The sequence below is a fragment of the Gadus chalcogrammus genome, chromosome 9, assembly GCF_026213295.1.
Source record: "Gadus chalcogrammus isolate NIFS_2021 chromosome 9, NIFS_Gcha_1.0, whole genome shotgun sequence".
In the NCBI taxonomy this organism is placed as follows: domain Eukaryota; kingdom Metazoa; phylum Chordata; class Actinopteri; order Gadiformes; family Gadidae; genus Gadus; species Gadus chalcogrammus.
In genome coordinates, this window is record NC_079420.1 from 10,325,985 (window position 1) to 10,352,024 (window position 26,040).

Here is a 26,040-nt window from a genome sequence, read left to right on the forward strand (position 1 = left end):
CAAGTCGTCTACGGCTGGAACCCAACGAGATGAAACCCAAACCTAGAATAACCATCGTACAATTCAAAGTGCATTTAGTAAAAAGTAATTTTAAAGAGGACCGGAAACTATAGATAAGTTAACTTAATTAGTACAACAATTCTTTGTATAGTTCTCCCTAAACTCACGGAGAGAATCTCCACAACAATAACATTGACGATTCGGAGTGGAAAGCGAAAAAAGAGGATAAGTAAATGGAGTAAAACGCTAAAGTTAGCCGTTGGCTTGTGAGTGTCGAGACAACCTGAAATGAAGAAGGAATCAACAGGGAAACAAACCATAGCAGCCCAATGGAAAACCCACTGGTACGATCATTAACACAGACAAGAGCAAAGGAGGAAGGAAGGACAGGAGAGAGTCGTTATGGAGGGAAGGGGAGGGGGGGGACTGACCAACATCACAAGAAACAAAAGCATGGACACAAAGAAGTACAAAACCCAAACTCAAGGCCGAGGAGCTTCCAGCCACTTCCTGCCTACTGGAGGCTTTCCCACTTATAGCTCCGCCCTTCTGCCCGCTGCCCTTCCATGAAAGGTCGCCCCGGACATCGACACCCCAGACCACGGGGTAACCTTCTCGTCAGGAGGGCAGGGGCCGCTCTAACTTACACCGCAGCTATTTGTGCTTACTCCACACGAACACACCTCCCCACGGGCTGGCCGTGTCGCCGTGTCGCCGTGTCGCCGTGTCGCCCGTGACGCCATGTCGCCCCTGCTCTGTCACGCCCGCCTCCCTCCCAGAACCCCCTGCTGGGCGATGCCCCCCCCCCCCCCCCCAGGACCCCCTGCTGCAGCACAATGTAGGAGCAAAGCGGCGTGTCCCTGGACGTCCCGCGGTTCAGCGTTGGCCTTGGCCGGCGGGGTGGGGGGGGGGGGGGGGCAGAGCGGTGATTGAGTGTCTCTTTAGATTTTTATAAAAATTGGTAAACTTCTTCCCACACTCCTCAGGGTTCCGGCGTGGGGGGGGGGGGGCCTCATCGTGTCTCACGGCCCGGATCCTGACTTCCTGTTTAGAACCAGCGCTGGATATTTGTACCAATGTGACCCGGATATGTAGAAAAGTACGCCCGCTATTATCAACCCTTTGGCTTTGAGGGGGGGGAGGGGGGGACAGTGCTCGACATAGACTTCAAGAGAGACACCGAGCTGGTTGAGTGCGCTGAAGACGGGGGATTAATTGGCCGCTCTTCAAACACAGGTTTGATGCTTCGAATGGAGGAGGGAGCAGAGAAGAGAAGAAGAGGACTGATTGAGAGTAGGAGGCGCAGAGAGGGAGAGACGCGGCCCTGGGGGGTCAGTAGAGCTCGTGGGGGGGGGGTCCCGGTCAGTAGAGCTCGCTCAGGCCAGCCGTCTTGCGGGCCTTCTGCATCAGCGCTCGCAGCTGGAACTGCTTCCGGGACAGCAGACGCACGTGCTGCCGGACAGGAAGGGGAGGAGTCAGAGAGGCGCACAGAAATACAACACGCATCCTTTATTGCTCAAGAGTGCGTGTGTTGCTTGCTCAAGAGAGTGTGAGTGTGAGTGTGTGTGTGTGTGTGTGTGTGAGAGAGTGTGTATGTTTGTGAGCGTGAGTGTTCATAATAATGTTGTGTTAATAATCATCTTCATAAATCAGTAAGTAAGAATTCCAATCGACTTTGCCGATCACTTTAACGACTTAAAATGTATAATAAATGAATGAAATGAATGATTAAATAACTACATTGAAAATGTGAACAATGCAGCCTAACATCCTAACACGTTGCACGTCGATGGAATCCAATTCAACGAACGTCAGAAATTTCCTCAGATTCTGGCTAAAAGGCAGTATCGGGTATCGGCGAGTACGCAAGTCTCTGCTCTGCTCCAATACCATCACATGACTCATTTACTACACAGGCAGAGAACATCACAAACACTGCGGTGTTATGCTCCAAACTAAGAGGTACCAGGTTCGGAAAAACATGGATGCATGGACGCTGAACTAAAATACAAGTTTATTATTATAATTATAAATGTAAATGAGGTCGTTTGGGAGTCCAACCCCAGGCTCACCTTGAGGAAGACCTCCAGGTCGATGGTGCCGCGGCGCAGGGCCTCGCCCAGGTAAAAGATGGTGTCCTCGATGGCGTTCTCCTCGGCGTACAGGTTGAGGATCTGCTTGTAGAGCGGCGCCGTGGGCACGATGACGTCGTCGATGTCGTTGTTCTCCGACTGGTTCTCCATCTTCTCCAGCGCCTCGCTCAGCTCCTCGTCCTTCTTCTTCAGCAGCTCCATGTTTCGGTCAACCTCGCTCTGCAGGCCGGGGGGGGGGGGAAACGTGGGGGTCAGACACGTGACAATAACAACAACAACAACAACAACAACAAAAACAACAACGACTAACGATGGGGACAGCGCAGACGAAGGCAACAACCACGACAAGAAAAACAACAACGACGGCGATGCGACGACAACAAAACGATGTCAACGAAAACAACAATAACAACAACAACGACAAAAAAACAACAACAACAAAATGATGAGAAATACTTGACTGACCACTTCCTGGTCCAGGCGCGTGACCATCTCCTCCAGCTTCTGGTGGCCCTTCTTCAGGTCCTCCTCGGTCCTCTTCAGGGCGTCCAGCTCGGCCTGGGCGCGGTCCATCTCCTCCTTCATCCTCCAGCGCAGCTTGTCGCTGACCGCCGAGATGAGCGAGGCGCGGATGGTGTCCTCCCCGATGGTGCCGTCCCGGCTGGGGCCTGGAGCGGGAGGAGCACCAGGTGAGGAACCAGGTGAGGGACCAGGTGAGGGACCAGGTGAGGGACGCAGAGAAGAACACGGAGAGAGAGGAACCAAGAACCAAGACCAGAGAGCATACAACCTTGACCGTCCACTACCCTGTACGACTGTTTCAATCCCAGGGGGCCCAGTGCCTTTTGCAAAAGCGTCAAGATGCATTACTAATATAACTATATATATATATATATCATAATAATATCTATAATATAACTACCAATTATTTATTTAATATAAATGGTGCTTTACAAGACCAGCAAAGCGCTTGACATTGTAAATATGGTGAAGCAGAGTAAAGGCTTTCCTTTGAATAACCTTTTCTTTGCTTTGTGTAATAAATCGGATGCAACTGCCGTTGAAAGAAGCAGCTTGTGTAAACACAGAGAAGCTTAAAAAAGGCAGAGTCAACAGTTGACCACTTCCATAAGCTCAACATAAAAAAACGAGTTGAATAAGTTATTTTCTATATATATTTTAGATCTTCCAACCCTTAACACCACATCTACAGTCTGGCTGTGTTTGAGCATAACATTGCAACACCATTGAGCTAATTTTTCCCCGAGCGATGTGGCACTTTAGGAATAAGGTGTCAAAGGCTTGCAACAGACTGGTCCAAACTAAGCGGGAACAAAAGGGTCATGGTTCTGACCATAGGCGGGTCAGCTCGGTGGAGCACTGATTGGACTGTAGGACTCGATCAGTGAGGACTCGAACAAGAGGAGGACTGTAAACACTAACAGTGAGGACTCTAAACTCACACCGTGAGAACTCCTACAGTCAGGGCTCATCTCGTCCCCGCCCATCTTCTTCACTATATATAGTTGGATCAAAGCTACCTCCCACACTGGTCTAGAACCAGCTGTGCATCAGCTGGCTCACAGGCTGGTGTGAGCCACTGTTCCCCGGTCTTAAATATAGCCCTGTACAGGGGGGGGGGGGGCTCCATCCCACCCCGGTCTCAACCCCCCTGCCCTTTAATGCGCCCCACTCTGGTTTCACCGACGACCTTTCAGTTCCCCTTCCAGAAGTTCAAAGGTCACGGAGGTTGTCTAAAGGTCACCGTTCAAAATATAACAGCTGGTTTAGTTAATAAAAACATTCACAATAGCAAGAATGATAATGGCAGAAAGAACCGGCCAAATATTGCCAAACCGGTTTCCTGTGTAAACCTCACATGAGGAAATGAAAAAACGACATTGTTCGGGAGAATTCTGCGATAACGCAACACTTGCAGACTGAGTGGTACCTCAGATACAGATTCAAGCAGCACTAAGGGAAAGGATAAGGTGGTGGTCCACAAGGGTGGTGTTGACTCCCGGTTGTGAAACCGCCAAGGCCTGTGAATGCCATTCAGTTAATCATTCTGCAGAAAGGAGAACTACCAACAATACAGTTTCCTCCAACCGCTACGTGGTATAATCGGATGTCGGGAAAAACCTTCTAGAATCGTCGTGGGAACCATGACAACTCTCAATTCTGGATGACACCTGGGTGAGTGAACGGCATACAGAGGAAATGGGTCGGCTTAGCTCAGGAGGTAGAGCAGGTTGACTGGCCACCGGAAGGTTGCTAGTTCGATCCCCGGCTGCTCCTAGCCGAGTGTCGAGGTGTCCCTGAGCAAGACGCCTCTCCCTAACTGCTACCGACGAGCCGGCTGTCGCCTTGCATGGCCGACACCGCCGTCGGTGTGTCAATATGTGTATTAACCGTTTTAAGTCACTTTTTGGGAAAAGCGTCTGCTCAATGCCCTATATGTAAATGTAAAATGAAACCAACAGAATGCATCGTGTGGTCATTGCGTCCCCAAAGAGTCCCCACCACCACGGCCGCTGGGAGGAAGAGGGTCCGTTAACAGAGATGGGTTCCCAAGGGAACGATGAATGCTGCAGAACGCGTCCCATAGCTCCACGGGCAGAACATACCGACAGCGGAGCCCGGGGTCTGAGACGGGTAGTGGCCCTGTACCGCCGCCGCCGGGTACGCGCTCCCCCCTGGGTACGGGTAACCAGGGTAACCGCTGCAAAGGACCACAGGGAGATCTGGTTACGGGGTTAGACTGGAGGCAGCGGCCGGGGCTGCAGATACTGATAGCTATGCATGCAGGGCCGCGATCTAGTTGGTCCTAAAGTTCACGCTCAAGTTTATTCAAGAGTCCTTTAAAAACAACAACAGTTGACCAAAGTGCTGTACGATTCACCTATCTAGTAATAAAACAAACAAATACAATTAAAACAATTAAAAGCTAGACAATAATACAACTTATATGGAGTTAAATCCAAGAGAATAGAACAACATTTTAAGGGATTTAAAGTGCACTATTTAGTCACCTAATGCTTTGTCCGGTATTTAGACAAATGTGAATCAGCATAGAGTTGAATAGTCAATGAAACCCATAGTGCACCGTTTAACAAGCGTAAAAGTGACGCACACTTATCCGTCTGTGCTAGATCTCATTCATAGTGTTTTTCATGTTATCAGATTCGTCCAATAGCATTCCTGCACATAAGTGGTCACCCTGTGCATCTGAGCTGTCCCAAGCTGACATTAAATATATGTGGGCTTGTTTACACGCCCACTACACATCACACCGGTATATGTACGGTGCATAATCTGTGTCCAACTACACTCTTGGCTCGTCCCCAAACATTGTCATATATAGGCCTTAGGGAATGAGGGCACAAGTGAGGCCATTCAAAAGACTGACTGTTTGTGAGCGGGTGAATCGTGTCCAAACAGGTTGGTTGGGCAGAGTGCGGAGGCTCTTGGTGTGGGTGGTTGGGTGTGGGGGAGGACAGGGGAGGAACATGGCTTACCCAGGGTTGGCATTCGGTCCATAGGGGGAAACGGCAGGCAGGCCAGGCATGTAAGAGGCTGAAGGACACAGAAACAGTCAGAGATTACAGTTAAGGGTCTGACCTTTTCTACAAAACTGATACAACAGCACCACCTGCAGACGATGCATTATTATTATAGCATGTAACATTTATTTAAGGGTGAATTACTAACAAATAACAATGTGTTGGGGAGGTAATAGCTTGTGGTCGAGTCAATATGAAAATATGAGAAATTCTCAAATGTAGTTATATTGTAATCTCTTGTAGTCCGTATAAAACATGTATTCTTCCTGTAGTGTAAACCCTGTAGGTATGGGGTAAAACTCCAGACTTATTGATCGCAGACTTCAGTTAGATCAATCACAGAATAGTACCCCGAAAGGTGAGAAGGTTCGAGCCCCTTCCCAGATACTGGGATTCAACACTGTAAGCCTTTAAGTTTAAACGTGTATTGTTGCTTCAAGGAGGTGCTGTAAGTGTGTTTCCTACGGTGCAATCCCCGCCATTTGCATTACTGAGCTTTAGTGTTTGTGTGAGCATGTGCGCCGAAGGGCCAGACCACTGTGCGCCTCTCTTTCAGGTTAGACTACTAAAGGGGCCTTCACTGGGGCGCATTCTTCTCCAGGAACAAAATCAGCTCCAAACACCCTGTCTTTTTTTTGAGTCACGTCACGACTCAAACAACTGCGTGCACGGCGCACGTTGTCAGACCGCACCTCATGTTCAAACACGCCAGAACAGGCAGCCGGCACAGTTTGCACAGACGCCGGGGTGCTGAAGAGGCATGTTTTTACACACTCAAACTTCAACCACCGTGGGCAGCAGGTGTGACCTTAAGAGGCCCGACGGCAGCACTCACGGTTAGGGGGGCCGGCGGCCTGGAAGGCCTGATGGGGGGCCTGCGTGGTGGGCCGGGAGAAGACCGGGGGCTCGTCCCCGAACACCACGATCATCACCTGGATGAGGCCGTACAGGTCCGACTGGGGCTGGAACACACGGGGAGACGTGAGGATGGACCACAGTTACACATCTAACCGTTCCAATAGTCCAAGAAGGGTTTAATAATGTATTTTTATTTATTTTTCTTTCCCCCTAGGGGGCTAGAGTCAGGGGGCTGTCATAAAAACACAGCCTGCTTAGCCCTTTGAGACTGCACCTGTTATTAAGGGCTACACTAATAAAATGTAATTACAATTCAATACGAATACATTTAATAACCTGGTTCAAAGGGGAATAGTTGTAGTCAGTCTATAGGATGATATAACTTTAATTCCTAAAAGAAAATGCTGGTCAAAATCAAACTACACAAAAAATAAATATAAACATTAGTCAATGCAAAAATGTTTGCAATAACAAAACAATGAGCATAAATAGATAACAAGGCAATACCACAGATATTGCATTTTTCTAACGCGTACAAAATCTTAGACTTACGTGTTTCCACTCGTGGAGGTACGGCAGGTAGATCTTGCCGTTGGCGTCGATATGTTTACCCGTTTTGATCATCATGGCGCTGGTGGGCTTGACGAAGCAGATGGGGGGGTTGTAGGGGTAGGTGTCCAGCAGCCACAGACACACGGGGATGTTGTACACGTTTCCTACGAGGGGGGGAGGGGGGGATGATGATTTAACAACCACATGGGTATCCAAAAAACATGTTTAACCTGTTCAACGTGTATTAACACGGGTCAGAGTTCAACTAGAAATAATATAAATTCATATAGTTTACATTTAAGATAACATATTTAATGATACCTCATGGTATAAAATGAAAAAACATCCATAATATTAAATGTGAAAGTACACATTTCTATGTGCCTGAATATCTTTGTAACAGTGTGCTGTTGTTTTATGCTGAACAAATCACCGCTCAGTACCTCTGTAGCTAACGGGAACCGTCCCCGTCAAGCTCATCAGCTCTCTGGTGGAGCCATCGTTGAACACTGGCAGATGGGAGATATACACCATAAGTGACAAGGCAACATTGCTGCTGCATGAAGGAACATACTATGAACCAATGAATGACGACGTTCTAAATCTTATTATCATTTTTATATTTACGCAACTAAAATACAAACTGATAGTATTTAAACATAAAAGATGCATGCGAAGGTGTGGTAGAAGAAGCCAAATGAGCCAATTTAAAACCAATCCCACTGATTCACAAGAAAAGAAAAAGGAAATGATCACAGATCATTCATGATCACCTAACCCAGTGGTTTTCAAAGTGTGGGGCGCGAGGGTTCTTCAGGGGGGGGCGCGACGTGAGAAAAATATAAACCCGAAAAAACCTGAAAGTCGATGATTCAAATCATCAATCGTACTTCAACTGTAGAAGTAACCTAACTAAATAAATTTTCAAACGTTTATCTTCGTGCAAACCATTTAACAAATCTACACACTTGTATCTTCAATAATATCTAAACAGAATTTCGATATCATTTAAAATGTCTTCAGAATCACAGTTTTAGATTCATTACGCTTCGTTTTCAGCTGTTTTCATTGAAGACGTCAGCCCATTCTGACACACCTACTTCTAGACATCGTAACTCATTAATTTTTCAATCGTTTACCATCGTTCAAACCATTGAACAAATCTACACACTTGTATTTTCAATACTATCCAAACGGAATTTTGATAGCATTTATACTTTTTTCAGAATCACAGTTTTAGTTTCAAACCGGCATCGTTTTCAGTTGCTTATATAATGTAGGTCAACATAGCAACGCCGGTAAACAAACCCCGCCGAATAGTCGAATCTCTGTGCTGAAAAAGCAGATCTGATTCGACTCAGAGTCGGGGACCCTGAATGAATCTGTGTAAACTGGCAGTTTACACAGATTAAGATGTTCAAATGTATTTAAAAAAGGTTAAGCTAAAACATGCTTAGATAAAGTTGTTAAATTGTGTTAAATGTGTTTAAAAACGCACAAAGATGTTATAATGTTTCAGAAATATGTTTAAAATGTTTAAAAAATATGTTTAAAAAATATGTTTAAAATGTTTAAAACATATGTTTCAAATGTTTTAAAATGATGATCAGAGATGTTTAAAATGTGTAAAATAATTAAGATAGCTTTCAAAACACAGGTCTTTAGAACATTTCTTCTTGGGGGGGGGGGGGGGGGCTCAGCTGAATTTTGTTCTCTGAGGGGGGGCTCACTCTCTCACACTTTGAAAACCCCTGACCTAACCCATATTAAGAAGAATTGTATGGACTACCCGATATACACATCAATATAACGTCATTCTATATTACCCAACAAAAGGTTACGTAACATTTCAGAACCAAAACAGTCAAATCATTCTATCACTTGAACAACAAAGCTTTTTGGAGTTTATTTCTACACAGACCACGACATTGAAGCCTCCAGCAAACGTTAATATTCATTCCACAAGATAAATAAGAAATCAACACTCCACAAACTAACTAACAAACATCTAATTGGAACGACCTTACCATAAGAGTCCATGACAGGCTTGAGGTCCTTGTACTGGGAGATGACGTTGGTGATCTCTCGGACTGTCATCTCCTTGTATCGGTATTGCTGTCAAAACACATTCAAACACGTGGTTAGAGAGGACAGTGACTTCGGAATGGTACTGATTATGCAGAGCAGTTATAACGATCCATCACTCAAACAAAGTTGAATAACATTGACTTATGTCGCAGTAGTCTGGGTAGCATCGAGGTAAATTCATTTGTATTCAAAATGACAAAGTAATCTACAGTTGAAATACTGTGAATACCATTTAGTTTCTTAGGTAACCAAGACATTGAAACAACATAATGCAATGACAGCCTTAACTCAATTATCCTTAATCTCACAGCAGAATTGCATGGGTCATATTTTAAGGTTCATCTTGTATTTAGCATAAAAGCTACCTTAGTCAAATATGACTTAGGCAGATAATAATTAAGGAATGTAAAAAGTACTCTGATTGGCTGTGGATATAGCCAACGAGGCACGGGGAATCAGCAGCGTGAGGAGAGGAGAGTTATTGGATATGACAATTTGGCAATTTTGACAATTAAGGCAATGATGCTATGAGGCTGAAATGATTTAGCAGTTTGAAAGCAGAGCTAAATAGATAACTGTAGGACCTCTCAGACAGTTATGAAGTAGGATGCATAATGTTATTCTTATGACATAATAATAGCAATGTAAATAGTACACAGTGTGCATGTATACATTAAGTATTCCACTTGGCATCATGTATTTATGTGTTTTGTTTATATAACTGACCTTACTGTTTGAAACTTTCGATTCTTTACTGTTTTCATAATTTGTCTCATCTTCAGCAGTGCAATTACTGTATTGTCAGAGTACCCACTAAGGTTGCCCTTTGAGAGCCCACACTGCATCCATCATGCTTCGACCTATTCATCTACGTCAGGGGGTGACAGACAGACGGTTCTTCAAATCACCTGGCTGGTATTGTTTCAAAGTGCCCGCCCCCTATCCAACCTATTTTCCCGACGACTTTCATGTGGTTCGTGCAAACACCCTGGCTCTGATCCAGCTACTTAAGACAGCAAGGGCAGCACTAATACTCATGGTTGGCGGGGTGGATAAAAGTCATGAACAGACCTTATAATAAATAATAATTAATAAATGCACCCCCCACACACACAGGCCTGCTTACCTTCAGCATTTTCTTCAGGGCGCCATCGTTGACCACTGCCATGACGGACACTTGGCTGGGGTGATCTTAAATCACTAAACTGATCAGACAGGGTCGATATACGATGACAGTATCGATATGAGATCTGACTTTAGAGCCAACAGCGAGAGGGGCTAAGGGTTAGCCGCAAAGCTAAGCTATCGCGAGAGGGGCTAGCGGTTAGCCAATATCTAAGTTAAGCTATCGCGAGATGGGCTAAGGGTTAGCCGCAGAGCTAAGCTATCACAAAGCGCTCGTTGGTCTAGTTTACCGGAATATACAAACTGTTTAACTCTCACGACACTCTTATGGTGAAACGAGACGAGCGTTGTGTCCGTGTGAACGGACCTTAGATTCAATGACAAGTTTTGGAACTGTAAAGAGAACGTAATAACAACCCCAGATCACAGCAGCTATGCGGCTAGCAGCCCGTCAACAAAAGCAACTTCCGGTATTTTACCTGACTACTTCCTGTTTATGACTGACGTCTCAGCCTTATTGTTTACTTTAAATATTCATGTTTAATCGTATTATCGAGTGATCTTGATGTTTAGCTTTTGTCATTATGACTAAATTGATTTTTTTGGATTTTTTTGGAGATATTGGTGATAAAAACCGAACTGAATTAATTGGTGTCATTACAAATTTATCATAAAGATAAGACAGAACTTTGTCAATCCCGAAGAAAATTAAAGTGCCAACAAAATTTGAATAAAAGCAACAGAGCAATATACACAACGTTAATAAAGAAACATTATAACACCAGTAGATACTTAATAAAGTAGGTTACATTTAGTAAAACACATCAAATAAAATAGATCTTCTTTTCGTGTCTTTGAACCTGATTGGCTATATGACAGTTTCCCATTTCTGTACACAGTGATTTGAGCTTGTTCCACCACTGTGGAGCCCGGTCTGCAAACTCTCATTATTTTGTAGAGCACATTTTGGGGTTCCCTAGTATTGAGGAAGAAGCACTTTGTTCGGCAGTCATGGAGTGTAGTGGACAGGCTTGGTTGTGTAGTTTGACCATGGGCTCGATGCAGAATGGGTGTGAGCCGTTGGCAGCACGATATTCAATCATGCACCGTTTCTGTCTATATGGCCGCCCAGGAATTTGTATACCTCAACAATGTCCACCTCCTTTCCCCGGATGCTGACTGGGTTCAGACAGGTCCATTGCTTCATACAATCCACCAAAGACTACTTAGTCTATGTGAGGTTGAGTTACAGATGATTTGGTTCAAACCACTACACAAAACTGTCCATCACACTCTGTACTCAGCATCATCAATCGTAGAGTCATCCGAAAACTGTCCTGCAGGGGGCAGCACTATTAAGCAGTATCAGACTGCGGGGTTTAGTGTTAGACAGAGGTGCTGCACACTATTATGTCCGACACGTCGCTCTGCAGCCTCACACACTGTGGCCGACCTGTGACATTAGTTGGTGATCCAGAGGCCACTAGGGGTGTGTCCATCTGCAAGTCCTGAGCAGGGCAGTATTCCAATTGGAAAACCTATTTGAGTAAGAGTAAAAAAGTACTTTGTTACAAAGTTACTCAAATTACAAGTTACTTCACATTTTTGTATTACTGCTTGGATCAGTGAAAAAGACAACGTGTGTGTGTGGGAGTGAGTGAATGAGAGAGAGAAAGGTGTACTCTTTCTTCATTGTGCATTTCTTCAATGTGTGTAAGCATTTCTTCATTGTGTGTATTGTTCATTAATCATACATGCAACAAAATAAATGTCATGTCATTTCAAACAAATTGGCACACCAAAAATGTAAATTGATTTAATCTCTGTGCATATGACCAAAGGCAAGAGCTTTGTAGGAACACTACCCAGGATGGCTACCTACTACCCAAGATTCAATATCTCAAGTACCATTGGTGCCTGAGATACTGAATCTCAGCACAGTGTGTTCAGGGGTGGTACAACAGGTTGGTTGGGTTCCAGATCCTGACCTCCTTTGCGTGCATACGCACGCAGAACATCGCCCTTCCTGCTTTTGATGATGTGCATACGCTATAAAACACAGTTGTTCATAAGCTCTTCACATGTCCTTCAACCCCGTAGGCTGCCGTTCCAGGACCGTCGTTCTAGGACCCTTGTTTTTCGGGAAGCGATTTTTCCTAAGATGGTGAATTAATGATAATTAATAAAAAATAAAAAGTACCTAAACTAGTTCTTAAATCTTAACTATATATATAAATAAATAAAAAACTTGTCTAAACCAAAGCCGATCCTGGAACTGCAGCCTCCGGTATTGCAGGAACACACAACAGAGGCAGGGGGTCACGTCCATAGGGTCACGTCCCTCTCTACGTCATGACGTACGGCCCCGGGATGCTAATCTAGCTAGCCGGGTTGCTAGACTGGCTAGCGAAGTTTCACCAAGTATTCACAGCCCAGAAGCCAATGCTAGCTATATAGCTATGTTTCGCTACCCATCCATGCCCCAGCTGCCAAAGCTAGCTAGCTAAGTTTCACTACGTACTACACTAGCTCAGCAGATCAACATTGCGTCATGACGCAACGTCATGACGCAACGTACGGCCCCTGAGATGCTAGGCTAAGCTAGGCTAGGCTCCCTACGTACCCACGGCCCAGCAGATAACGCTAGTTTGTGTAACGTTAGCTGACCTACTTCATAACAGCTCGTTATATCACCGCTGTAACTGTCGTCCGGAGGAGGGGCAGCGTGTGTTGGTCCACTCGAGAGGCTCGAAGTACCCCCATTTCGTGTGATATGTCGATCTTTTAATGCGTCGGGCACAAGTTGAATAACAGATAAGTGACTTTGCGGAATCGGGCGAACGGTGTCAAGGTGTGCGGATTCGTCGTCCCTGTGAGTATGGCCGGGTGGTCTGTGGGCTTTGATGTGCAAATGGAACCGTGTTTCATAACGTATGTATCCGCAACTGAACCTAGTGTCCTCTACGGGTCAATGACAGCTGGATGCTGGGTCCACTGGGACTTGGACTGGTCCACTGGGACTGGGTCCCCCAGTACCCGAGCTGCTGGCCCTGGTCTCGGCCTTGCGCCACCCCAAACACCTATACCCATTCGTTGACACACACACACACACACACACACACACACACACACACACACACACACACACGAACACAAACTCTCTCTCTCTGTTGTTATGAAAGAGAAAGCTGGACCTATGGACACTTATATTTTAATCCGAAACTGAAAAGACTTTCTGTTGGTTTGGAAATGCACATTTCCTCAGTGTTGACATAGACGGTAGGCTGTTGATTGGTGGCCAACCTCAGCCCATCGGCCCCTACGGATCCTATTGTCTGGATGTCATCATCCTCACGACGATGATAGGTTTTTTATAATGGTGATGTGTTTTGGTGCAGGTACAAAGTCTCCAGCGGCGTGATGTCCTGCCCGTGTGCTTCGGCGGCGAGGCTGTTCCTGAATTCTGCGCATCGGGGTGAGAGACGTGTGTGTTTACAACGTTATGTGTCCTGTGCTATCAGCAGGACAGAGGGTTGGAGCTCTATGGGATGGTTTAGTGTGCGATTATGTGGTTTGTGTTGCGTATGGGAAAGGAATCAGCTGCACCAATTTACTACAAGTTGAAGGTTATCAGATAAAAGTTGTTGTAGCCTAGCATTGTTAACGGGATGTTTTCTGTAACCATCTGTAACATGTTTCACCTGAGATACTCAGTCGAGGTTTTAGTGTGTTTAACGTGGGGATTCATTTGTGATGATTGTGTTAATTATATTTAAAACGAACAAATGAGACATGGCCATAACATATCAAGTAAACAAACAAACAAACAAACAAACAAACACACTTTAGCTATGACCTGTTAATCAGTGTCTTCCCCCAGAAAACAAAATATGCAGTGACATACAATCATTAAACATGGCTGTCAGCCCTTCTTGAACTAAAAGGACGACCAAACTGCCTCTGTTTCAGGTTTGTCATGTTCTCGCATTCAGCTGTTCTCTCTGAGTAAACACAGCCCCCGTGAAACTCACCTGGCCCCTAACGTCCTGGTGAGGTCATTCTCCGAGGCCGCCGTCTGCTACGCTGCTAAAGACGGGACCAGCAAGGATGGAGCCGGTGACGGGGGAAAGGTACATTCAGAACCCTTAAAGCGCCTGCTGAAGGCGTTTGTATACAGCCACGGTATTCCACACCCGGGGTTCTGTTTCCACGCCCAGGGTGCCGTTTCCTAGAAATGTCAGATAAAAATAAATAAAAATCTTCCCGATACCGACTCCTGAACTTGAGTATCGGCCAATAACAAGTAGCTACCGATACAGCATCTAGCATTGTGACCACTGATAGCACTTTTCCGACACTGGTATCGGTATCGAAACAACTTTTCTGTTTCCACTTGCAGACTTACAGGTGCATTGTTATACGTGTTTTTCTATGGTTAAACAGAAAAGTGTCGGTGAGGGGAAACGCCTGTCCGGGTCTGGAGGCTCGGGTAAAGGAGGTAGCCAACTGCGTTGCCCCAAGTGTGGAGACCCCTGCACTCATGTAGAGACCTTTGTTTGTAAGTATTTGTGTGTGTGTGTGTGATTGGATTGGGAAATAATTGGATGAAATCATGCCGTGACACCAAAAAAAATAACAATAGTTTTGTATGATTTGACCGTGTGGCCCAGCCTAAGTGAATGGTATTCAATCATTTAGTTTTTTTCATGATTTGTTCGGTGCAAAATAGCGTTGATACAGACCGACAATGTTTATAATACAATGACTAAGGTACGTGCTGCCAACTTTAACACACATAAACATGAGAGGCTGACATAATCGGTTGATCCATTTCCATGTCTTGACCGGGGAATGATTCCATCCACTCATTTGAGTGACATCATGTGGTTCTCCTTGGGTTCACAGCATCAACACGGTTCGTCAAGTGTGAGAAATGCCACCACTTCTTCGTGGTTCTCTCTGAGACGGACTCCAAGAAGGGTCTGAACAAGGAGCCCGAGTCTGCTGCTGAAGCCGTCAAACTGGCCTTCTCCCAGAAACCACCCCCTCCCCCTAAGAAGGTACGGGGAGACCAGCAGAAAGCCACCACCCATCCACTATATTCTGCATATCCTCCCTTATCCCCCCACAATACTCATAAACACTTATCATATGTTGTACATCCTGGTCCTTAATGTACACACTTATCGTATGTTGTCGTCCTTGCCCTTAAAAATAGTACTTAGCATCGTTAAGAATCTTATCCTAGATATCTTTGGTGTATACGGGGAATGGGTTAACCTAGTGATTGTTAGTGCTTGGCACTTGGTTCTATGAGCATCCATACCGTACCGACAGCCATATATTGTCGTTTCTCTTTCTTCTGACAAATGTACTTATTGTAATTGGCTTTGGATAAAAGCTTCTGCTAAATGCCCTAAATGTAAATATATACTCAACCTCTCAGGTTGAATATAGCGGATGTAAGTACAAATGTTTTATCGCATTGTCTTCCCCTCAGATTTATGCCTACCTGGACAAATACGTGGTGGGCCAGTCCTACGCTAAGAAGGTGCTGGCGGTGGCTGTGTACAACCACTACAAACGCATCTACAACAACATCCCAGCCGGGAGCCGCCAGCCGGCCGAGGTCGAGAAGCAGGCCTCCCTGACGCCCAGGGGTTAGTAACACTGTATACTTTTGTCCACATGTACACCTTGTTGGGTGGCTGTTTGTGCTTTCCACTGTATGGAGTTAGGTAGAGTTGTACCAATACCGATACCAGTATCAGGGATTCCTCTGATACAGCCTAATATGCAGTATTGGCGAATACGCGTCTCGCTCAGATCCGATACCATCACATGACTAGCTCCTTTACTAAAGAGGCAAAGAACATCACACATTCGGAATCGATATCGGGAAGGAAAAAGGTATCAGAACATCTCTAGAGTTAGGAACTCTGGTGAATATGTGTTCAATCTCGCTCCCACGCTCTGCTACACAAATGCCAAGAGCTATTTAAAAAAGTTAGCTTGGTGGTTTTTTTTGGTTGTTAAGGGTCACCTCAGCAGTCAAGATGAGGGAGGACAGGACACCCGTCCTAACGATGGATGATTCTTTTAGCAAGTTTTAATAAGTGAGAACTTTTAATTACTTGCAAAAAGTGATGCAATATTGCATATTTGCAAAACTGCATCAATGATTTGGCATTTGTGCAATGGACATGTGACATTTCCTATACATTTGAGTTGAAGTCTTACACGGGACTATATGATAAGATATAAATGTAATGATAATATTGATTTTTGAGAGCTTTCATCGTCTCCCCTTAGAGCTAGAGATGAGAAGACGAGAGGATGAGTACAGATTCACAAGTAAGTCCATGGTCTTTCTCACCGTTCTCTTGGTATTGTTAGCTGTTAGAGCAACAGTCAGTGTTGTTGATGTTCCCCCCCACTCCCCCATCCCCTGCCGCACAAATGCCAAATCAAACCAAACATGAGTCCAGCTGTGGATATCTCCAGTTCGTCTTTTGTGTCGCTTTCGCCCATTGGCTCTCGTTTATTTCCCAAAAATTATTCGGAGACAAAATTGAAGACGAAAGCATTTTCTTATCGCCTGGTCCTTCACAGCCCGGAAACAATTCCTCAATATTAACAAAAGCTCGATCCGCATGTATGCGGTAAAAGTGTGTTCATCGCGAAACCAGACAATGAGATAGGTTGGCCTGGTGACCTAGATTGCCCTCTTTCCCTCGGTGCTCCCACTCCAGCCCACTTCACGCAGTAACTCCACCCTTTTCTGAGAAGGGGACGGTGTATTTATAGACGGGACTCACTACTTGTTTGGTTCGCATTTGAACACATAACAATCAGAATGTGATGACGGATATTCTGTTAATTCCGTCACTGTTTACTTTCAGATCGATGTGTATAAATGATTCAATATAATACCCAAGTTGTTTTGCAGTCATGCAAAACCTAAAACCGATTTCCTGGATTCAGAACTGCTGCAGATCGCCGGGATCAGTCCCCATGGCAACGCCCTGGGAGCGTCCATGCAGCAGCCGGGGAGCCAGCAGACTCAGCAGGAGAGGAGGGGCGGAGACGTGCTGGACTCCACCAACGCCGAGATCAGACTGGAGAAGAGCAACATCGTGCTGCTGGGCCCAACTGGGTCAGGTCAGTGTTGTGTCAACATTGCGCCACACGTGGGTCCTTGCACAATGAACCCTTTCTTTGAAAAGAGGATTGTGGGTATTCACTCTTCAGTCAGCTCCTTGAACAAGTCCTTACAGCGACATGCTCCCAATGACTCATCTTGACTGCTCCCGATGAGCTAGCTGTCGCCCTGCCTGGTTGACTACGCCGTCGGTGTGTGAATGTGAATCAGATTTGTAAAGCACTTTGACTGGACACTGGTTAGAAAAGCAAGACAAAAATGCAGTCCGTTTACCATTTATCATGAACCATGTATTTATATTGACACTCTGGCCTGTTGTTTCCTATTTTATTATTTCTGAAGGGAAAACATTGCTGGCCCAGACCCTGGCGAAGTGCCTGGACGTCCCCTTTGCAATCTGTGACTGCACCACCCTGACCCAGGCCGGCTATGTGGGGGAAGACATCGAGTCCGTCATCGCTAAGCTGCTCCAAGACGCCAACTATTCTGTGGAGAAGGCTCAGCAAGGTGGGTCTGGACTCTGGGGTGGTTCACTTGTCGCATCACTCAGCTGCACGCACACACACACACACACACACACACACACACACACACACACACACACACACACACACACACACACACACACACACACACACACACACACACACACACACACACACACACACACACACACACACACACACACACACACACACACACACACACACACACACACACACACACACACACACACGTCCGTCCGTCTGTTCTCACTCTTTTTGTAATTTACATTTTTCTGTGAGTTTATTTTGTAATGTGTAGGTGTGTAAATCTTTTAATGTTGAACTGCGTTCTATAGATGCAGGTCGTCAAAGGGCTTCACAGAGCTACAGATCACTGATTAACTCTGAGGGCCCGGTTGGTATGGCGATGAGGGAAGGGAACATTTAGTCTCCCATGCCAGTGTTCTGGGTTCACACCCCCATTTCAAACCACATAAACAGTCTACCTAAAGGCAAGATGCCAAATATAATGAGTAGCCCACTTTGGCTAAACGACTTAACGGTTGTGAATGGTGACGCAGTGAGATTAAATGAGAATTCAGGCTTAACATGATCCAACCCAATTAATAAAAGTGGGTCAGGGTTTGAGAGAGGTGCTGAAAGAAATGGTTGCAAGTGCATAAAGATGTATGTCTCTTTGGCAGTCCAAAGCAACTCAACAGAGTAACCCGACAAATGCTGCAGTGCCCAGGTTTTTTTTGGAACGCCTGATTAAAAATGTAAAGTGGCCACAGTCACGACTCCGTCCCAGGCTGGGGTCAGCTTAACTCAGGAAGGTTGCTAGTTCGATCCCTGGCTCCTCCATGCTGTGTGTCGAGGTGTCCCTGAGCAAGACACCTCACCCTAACTGCTCCCAACGAGCTGGCTGTCGCCTTCCATGGTTGACTCCGCCATCGGTGTGTGAATGTGTGTATTTAATCGATGTAAGTCGCTTTGGACAAAAGCGTCCGCCAAATGTAAATGTGTGACCAGTTTGAGGACAGGACAAGATTCTAGCGTCCCTTTTAACTGAAGGCCGAACCATGTTTAACGATGGCTGCTGTGACCGGTCTGTTGACAGGCATCGTGTTCCTGGACGAGGTGGATAAGATCGGCAGTGTTCCCGGGATCCATCAGCTCCGAGACGTGGGCGGAGAGGGGGTCCAGCAGGTCAGCATTTAACGTTTGACCACCCCTCACTAGGGCTGGACGATTGATCGAATTTCGATCTCGATTTCGATTTTCGATTTCGATTTTAGCGTCAAAAGTATTCCAGAACAGATGGATTCATATCTGTACATTATTTTAGATTTGAACCTTTTCTTTTTGACCATTGTATTTTTTTAAGGCAAAATTTCAGTTACTAAGTGTTTTTGGGAGAGACATGCTGAATAAATACACTATGTTTTCAAACTCAAAAATAATCGTTTGAATAATCGTGATTTCAATATTGACCAAAATAATCCTGATTATGATTTTTTCCATAATCGAGCAGCCCTACCGCTCACTCTCACACAGTGATTGTTAGAGCGTGGCACTTGGTTCTATGAACATCCTTACTTTACTGTCAGCCATATATTATTGTTGCTCTTTCTTCTGACAAAAAGTACTGATTGCAAGTTGCTTTGGATAAACACGTCTGCTAAATTTAAATGGATATCCAACATTGGGAACGTGACTCTAGTAACCGTTTTAAACGCTCCGTGTCGAGGTTACACGTTCAACTCATTTGGTGTCTTGTGCTCCATCCCAGGGCCTGCTGAAACTGCTGGAAGGGACCATCGTCAACGTGCCGGAGAAGAACTCCAGGAAGCTGAGGGGCGAGACGGTGCAGGTGGACACCACCAACATCCTCTTTGTTGCCTCTGGAGCCTTCAACGGTCTGGACCGGATCATCAGCAGGAGGAAGAACGAGAAGGTGAGGGTCGCCTCACCGGCACCGCTGACCCACCCGGTGTCTTTCAGAGATGTTCCCATACCATTTTTCATTTCCGATATCTGAACTTGTGTATCGCCCGATACCGGAAATATATCGATAAAGCATTTAGCATTATAACTAATAACAGCACTTGTTCTAATTGAACGGTTCTCATCATTCATTTACATTTATAATCCAATTTTTTTTTTAATAAATGTGTATCATTGTAGATAAGCTTGAGCATCCATGTTTCTCCGACTTGGTAGCTCGATCACAAGTAGGTCAGAGTCTGATGACGCGTTTCCCATTCCGACTTTCCACCTCGGACCGTTAACGAATGCAGCATAACACCGTAGTGTTTATGAAGTTCGCTGCCTGTGATGTCAAGGAGCTATGTCATGTGATGGTATCAGATCGCCTATACCCGATACTGCATTTAAGTCAGTATAATACCGATAACGGTATCGATACCATTATTACCATTATTATAACCTTAACTACTCCGGTTATAAAGCTTTGAATCAAAAGAGTAACCCTGTCTTGAAGACTAACGTAGTTTAAACCCCTGACAGTACCTTGGCTTCGGCACGCCCTCCAACATGGCCCAGGGGCGGCGGGCAGCGGCGGCGGCCGACCTGGCCAACACCAGCGGGGACACGGACGCCGTGGCGGAGATCGAGGAGAAGGACCGCCTGCTGAAGATCGTGGAGGCCCGCGACCTCATCGAGTTCGGGATGATCCCCGAGTTCGTGGGCCGGCTGCCCGTGGTGGTGCCGCTGCACAGCCTGGACGAGGAGACGCTGGTCCGCATCCTGACGGAGCCGCGCAACGCCGTGGTGCCGCAGTACCAGGCGCTGTTCAGCATGGACAAGGTCAGCCCCGCCGCAGCTCCCACCAAGCCAAGAGCCTAACGGGCCTTTGTATCGGGAGGAAGGTTGCTAGTTCGATCCCCCGCTCCTCCTAGCTGAGGGTCGAGGTGTCCCTGAGCGAGACACTTCACCCTGACTGCTCAAGACGAGCGTGCTCTAGAGAAAACCCCCTTTATTAGCGAGGAAGAAAACACAGGGCGGGGAATCCCACCTTCCAGGGATGATCAGGAGTGCATTGGGGGTCATGATGGACACACGCACGCACGCACGCACGCACGTGTGTTTGGAATTTGCTCGGTGTGTGATCCCGAAACGTGAGCCCTCTGGTGGCCCGTGGGTGACGTTGGTGTCTGTTGTGTTGCAGTGTGAACTCAACGTGACCACAGGCGCTCTGCAGGCCATCGCGCGGCTGGCCCTGGAGAGGAAAACGGGCGCCCGCGGCCTAAGGTCCATCATGGTGAGCTGAACTGTAACGATCCATCACAATGAAACTTTATTAATCCCACCAGAGTCTGAGTAAGTGTTACAGCAGCAGTGGAAGACACAGGATATAAGACAATGCAATAAAAACAGTAAATAACAAAAAGGAAAACAAAAAGAGATGCTAAAGTAAGGACAAACAGGCGTAACAGTGTATACAGAATCAATTATAAAGTTGCCCTGTGCCAGTACTTAACAGTAGAGATGTCCGATATTATCGCCCCACCGATATTAGCATAAAAATGTAATATCTGTCAATATCGGTATCGGTTTTTTTTTTTTTTTAAATAATTAAAAAAATAAAAATAAACATGGCACTTTTCCCTTAAATTAAGTTGAAGTATTTTTCTTATTTTGCACAGACAATGTTAACATTTGGAAAGCCTTGTTGCATTCAAGAATGCATCCAGTGGGGCATCACAATAACATTAAGCATGTTGTGTTAATTCCACAACAGGAGATATGTAATGTTACCTAAATTAGGTTTGAGGAAAAATAACCCAAATATCGACATCGGTATCGGCTGATATCGGAATCGAAAATTTAGAGTTGGACAATATCGCATATCGGATATCGGCAAAAAAGCCAATATCGGACATCCCTACTTAACAGGATATTAAAGTGTGTGAATGAAATGCAAAAAGTGCCTCCGTTTTGCCCTAGAGCGATCTGTGTTGCCAGATTTGGCCAGATTTTCCACCCAATCTGGCAACACTGCCTGAAGTCAGTGTTGCTTGATTGGGTGTGAAATCTGGCCCAATCTGGCAACACTGCTCTTAGACCTGATGGCAGTACGGCTTCAATTGGGATGAGGGGAACATGGCTATACAAGCCAACCAGTTGGTATGGCCAGCTGGCTAGGCAAATACGTCTATTGTCTTTTTATTATCATCAAGCATCTGATGTGACTTTCCAAGAAGGCATCAGACACGGTTTGTATTAGTTCAGGGGGCAGTGGGCTGACTCCACCATGACATGTTTCCTCTGGTTCTGCAGGAGAAGCTGCTGCTAGAGCCCATGTTCGAGGTACCCTGCTCAGACATCATGGCTGTGGAACTGAGCAGAGACGTGGTCCAAGGCAAGACAGAGCCCAGATACACCAGGTCAGTACAGACAGACAGACGCTAAGAGACAGACAGACAGACTGAAAGAGAGACAGACGACAGAGAGAGAGACACACACACAGACAGACAGACTGAGATACACACGCACGCACACACACACACTGAGAGAGACAAACACACACACATACACACACACACACACACACACACACACTGAGAGAGACAAACACACACATACACACACACACGCACTGAGAGAGACAAACACACACACACACATACTCACACACACTGAGAGAGACAATCACAAACACACACAACACTCTTTGTGAACACGCGTGCCTAGCCTGACGTGTGTGTTTGTGTGTGTGTATTAGAGCGCCGGTGAAGGAGTCCACAGAGGAGGAGTACGACTCAGGCATTGAGGAGGAGAACTGGCCCCGGCAGGCCGACGCGGCTAACAACTGAGCCCCTCCCCCCTGACCTGATCACCCTCCACCCCCCGCCCCCCCCCCTCCACCCCCCATGGAAGGAAACCATCTCCGGCCGGCCCCCACGTTTCAATGGCTGGGCTGCGTGTGCGTTTGTGTGTGTGTGTGTGTGTGTGTGGGTGTGTGTGTGTGGGTGTGTGTGGGGAGAAACTGAATTGAAAAGGAAAGCTGCTGACTCATGGAAGAGGAGCCGTGTGTCACATTGAACATGGTCGTGAGAACGTAACAACCCTTTCAGGTCCTGTGCGTTTAAACGTTAATTATATTTTTCTTTTGGTAAAGAGGTTTGACTGCTGAGGTGGCCCTCGTAGTACACTTTCAATCTTTGCCAGGTTGTTTAACATTTTTATCTTTCCAGGGGATAACAACATTTTATTATTATTGAGACGGATTTAGTAGCTAGAGGACTATCCTGGTGTTATGGCAAGGGGATCAAACACACAGACATCACTGGGTCATACTGTGCTCTTCAGAGCCGGGCCTGTGTGAGCGCTCATGTTGTCGTCATGTTACAGAATACAGGTGATGCTAGCATCATTCATAAGCGCGTCATCATATTCCACAAGCACAATGATACTGTAGATGATTCTTCACGTCCACTGTTTCAAAGGTGTCTCATAATAACATAATTTATAAGAATGTTTGGCTGAAAGTGTTGACGCAGCACACACTTTAGATTAGCAGCTGTGGAACATAAGGACTCAGTCACTCCCAGGTCCTCACGGGCACACAGCAGCAGTCCAGGTGGATTTCGAGGTGCCCTTTTTAAACGACCACCTGTGATATTTTTAGTTGGTAGAATACCCCTCCAGTCTCTCGGGGCTGTGTGAGGAGCGGACCGTCGCGGAATCAGAGCGGTTATGTTTTTGTCCCTCCAGTAATTTCCGCTAATCTTAACGATGTAATGCCATGCTATAAATTGTGCTTCTACATGTCCTGTGATAAAGCCTTTAATCAAAAGTACCCCTCCACCTCCTCCTCCACCACCACTCTACCGGGATGCCCTCGAAGCGCACCGCGATCATACTATACAGTAAGATGAATTAGGTTTGCCTCTTTGATTTAGCAATGTTACTTTCACTCATTTGATTTAAAGAGTCGTCAACGGAAGCTGTACGACACAAGGTTGTGACTCCTAAATTGATGTGATTGTTTAAATATATAAATAAAATGTATATCTATGTACAGCACGCTGGTTTCCTTCTGTTGAAGCAAAGTGATATGTTCGTGTGCAAACCCAATAACACACTCAAGACAAGAGTATAATGTCGAACATTAGACTGTTCTGCTGTTCTGCTCCAGAGCCGTCATTCAATTAAACTTAATTCGCCATTTATACAGATACTAGGAATTTGATTTGGTCTTCTCCATGCAGGAAACACACAGTAAAACAGAAAGACAAAAACACAAGGACGAACAGTACCGTTATGAGCAATAAATTAATAGGAATGAAGATGGAGAATAAATTTAAAGTGCAATGGTGTCCAAGTTTTAAGAGTTATTTAGGAGGGCCATTGCTTGGGGGAGAAAACTGTGGAGGTGATGTTTTGGACATAATAGCCCTGTACCGCTTTCCAGAGGGGAGAAGATTAAACAGACTATTGGCAGGATGGGAGGGGTCAGCCGCAATCTCCAGAGCTCGGTTAATGGTCCTCGAGGTGTGCATCCATTGCAGCTTCACAATCTCAGGGATGCTGTCTGTTTCAATGAGTCCCTCTGCATTCCCTTGCATCCAATGTTAGAGAGCCTGCTGATGATTAACTCATGAGAATTCCCAAAGAAGTTTACATTTCTAATTAATAAATCAATGTTTTTATGATTCCCCTTTATATCAACGTAAATATGAAGGCTGCTCAACACTGATTTTGGTGTGAAGAGGAACACACTTGGTGAGGTAAACAAGTGCTCATGAGGGGTTAGGGGCTTAGCGATTGGAGAGATTAATCCCATGAGATAATGTCTACGCATTACTCGGTCTCCACATGTCATGCTGCGGACGACAACTTCAGGACTCACTCAAAGGTGCGTGCTCATTCAACACATAATCACAAATGCTGCTTGGTGTTGCTGGCTAAAATGAGACCTTTTGCTGTGATGTGCTGAGGTGATTTTAGCTTGGCTGTCCTGCTCCTCTCATGCAGACTGAGGACCGGTTCGTTAAGGCAGCGTATTCCTAACGATGAACAGTCTGGAAGGCGTTTCGTTTCAGACGCCCGCCGGCTCACTAGGGGTGACCCGGAGCCAGCTTGCACCGGCAGGGAAGCCAGACTTCCCATTCCCCGATTGCCGTCAGATACTGCGAGACACCAAGGTCAGACATGACCCCACTGGTTCTGCCGGCTTAGCCTCATTTCATCTCCGCTTCCATTAGAAAGGGAGTCTGATAACGGTCTACCAGTGTTTGTTCATCTGTGGGTTAACTAGGGTGACCTTTTATTTAGGATTCATCCCACAGCCTTCGCATTTAGGTCATGTTTGTCAGTTCAATACCTCATAAGGTGATGATTTTGAGGAACTAGACTGTCAATTAACTAACCCACTATTCACTCGCTGGTTGATTTGTTCCCAGTACGACTTTGCCCTTGAACGCCGGGTGCTGATTGGCTACGAGCCTGGCTATCAAAGAAGAGAAGCATGGCCCGCCTCCCTGGTGCAAAGGCTCCCCAAGCCTCCGTCCTGCCCTCCGTTCTCCATGATGTTCAGCGGCCTTCAGGAGGGCTCCTGGGCCGGTCCGAGGAGGAGCGACCAGCGGGACCAAGGCCCTCGGCCCCGGAGCCACAGCCTGAACGCCGCAGACATCCGGCGCCTGCACCCCCGCACGGCCCGCTTCCGCATCCTCAACCCCGACGACGAGGCCGGGTACTCGGAGGACGACGAGGGCTCCTCCACCGACGACGGGGTCCGCTGCTTTGTGGTCAGAGAGCGCTCCAGCAGCTGTTCCCCAAAGGACACGCCCCCCAGATTCAGGGAGCTCCACGCCGGCTCCTCTGCGCCGCATTGTAAGCACCAGGGCCAGGCCCGGCCGCTGTCTGCCTCCAGCGGCCGCAGACAGCCGGCGCTGGAGCAGAGCCTGCACGGCAGCCCCCCCTGTCCAGGGGGGAAGCACTGCAGGAAGAAGCAGGCCTCCCTGGGCTCCGTCAACAAGAAGTACGCAGCCGGCGGCGGAGCGCAGTCCGTCTGCGGCTCTCAGGTCAGGCCCCAGCAGCCGAGGCCGTCCTCCGCGGGATCGACAGTCAAGAGCCACAGGCAGAAG

The 26,040-nt window shown here is 46.4% G+C and overlaps 3 protein-coding genes across 4 annotated transcripts in view; 2 read left to right on the plus strand and 1 right to left on the minus strand.

The window, feature by feature from the left end:
- Positions 1–929: 929 nt before the first annotated feature.
- On the minus strand, positions 930–10,889 carry tsg101a (tumor susceptibility 101a). Its single transcript, XM_056598202.1, has 10 exons — positions 10,281–10,889; positions 9,094–9,181; positions 7,510–7,575; positions 7,067–7,230; positions 6,492–6,618; positions 5,612–5,669; positions 4,721–4,815; positions 2,559–2,761; positions 2,073–2,312; positions 930–1,452 (listed from the first exon to the last, which is right to left on the minus strand). Exons 1-10 carry the CDS (start codon positions 10,320–10,322, stop codon positions 1,363–1,365), a joined length of 1,173 nt encoding a protein of 390 aa, XP_056454177.1. The 5' UTR covers positions 10,323–10,889; the 3' UTR covers positions 930–1,362.
- A 1,947-nt stretch (positions 10,890–12,836) lies between these two features.
- Positions 12,837–23,971, plus strand: LOC130388720 (ATP-dependent Clp protease ATP-binding subunit clpX-like, mitochondrial). 2 transcript variants are annotated; one of them, XM_056598200.1, is made up of 15 exons: positions 12,837–13,151; positions 13,678–13,754; positions 14,249–14,409; positions 14,723–14,837; positions 15,185–15,339; positions 15,780–15,939; positions 16,592–16,633; positions 17,264–17,440; positions 17,784–17,948; positions 19,047–19,135; positions 19,719–19,883; positions 20,456–20,755; positions 21,117–21,209; positions 22,229–22,335; positions 22,674–23,971. In XM_056598200.1, exons 2-15 carry the CDS (start codon positions 13,700–13,702, stop codon positions 22,762–22,764), a joined length of 1,875 nt encoding a protein of 624 aa, XP_056454175.1. In that variant the 5' UTR covers positions 12,837–13,151; positions 13,678–13,699; the 3' UTR covers positions 22,765–23,971. The 2 variants fall into 2 exon arrangements, with proteins under 2 accessions (XP_056454175.1, XP_056454176.1); XM_056598201.1 differs by lacking the exon at positions 16,592–16,633 and having other exon boundaries at positions 12,838–13,151.
- A 90-nt stretch (positions 23,972–24,061) lies between these two features.
- The window catches only part of LOC130389109 (uncharacterized), a 4,438-nt gene continuing 2,459 nt past the window's right edge, over positions 24,062–26,040 (plus strand). Inside the window, exons 1-2 of the mRNA XM_056598780.1 lie at positions 24,062–25,098; positions 25,357–26,033. Of these exons, the coding sequence (XP_056454755.1) occupies positions 24,967–25,098; positions 25,357–26,033 (809 nt within the window). The 5' untranslated portion in view covers positions 24,062–24,966. The remainder of the gene's footprint in view (positions 25,099–25,356; positions 26,034–26,040) is intronic.

Excerpts from the sequence above, each read along its gene's own strand:
- tsg101a (XM_056598202.1), bottom strand. The coding sequence starts at position 10,322 with ATGGCAGTGGTCAACGATGGCGCCCTGAAGAAAATGCTGAAG. Across the intron at positions 6,619-7,066 it reads ACCTCCACGAGTGGAAACAC|CCCCAGTCGGACCTGTACGG; the intron begins GTAAGTCTAAGA and ends CGTGTGTTCCAG. Across the intron at positions 2,762-4,720 it reads GACCCCGGGCTCCGCTGTCG|GCCCCAGCCGGGACGGCACC; the intron begins GTATGTTCTGCC and ends CTCCCGCTCCAG.
- LOC130388720 (XM_056598200.1), top strand. The coding sequence starts at position 13,700 with ATGTCCTGCCCGTGTGCTTCGGCGGCGAGGCTGTTCCTGAATTCTGCG. Across the intron at positions 16,634-17,263 it reads GGATGAGTACAGATTCACAA|AACTGCTGCAGATCGCCGGG; the intron begins GTAAGTCCATGG and ends TCCTGGATTCAG. Across the intron at positions 17,949-19,046 it reads TGTGGAGAAGGCTCAGCAAG|GCATCGTGTTCCTGGACGAG; the intron begins GTGGGTCTGGAC and ends GTCTGTTGACAG.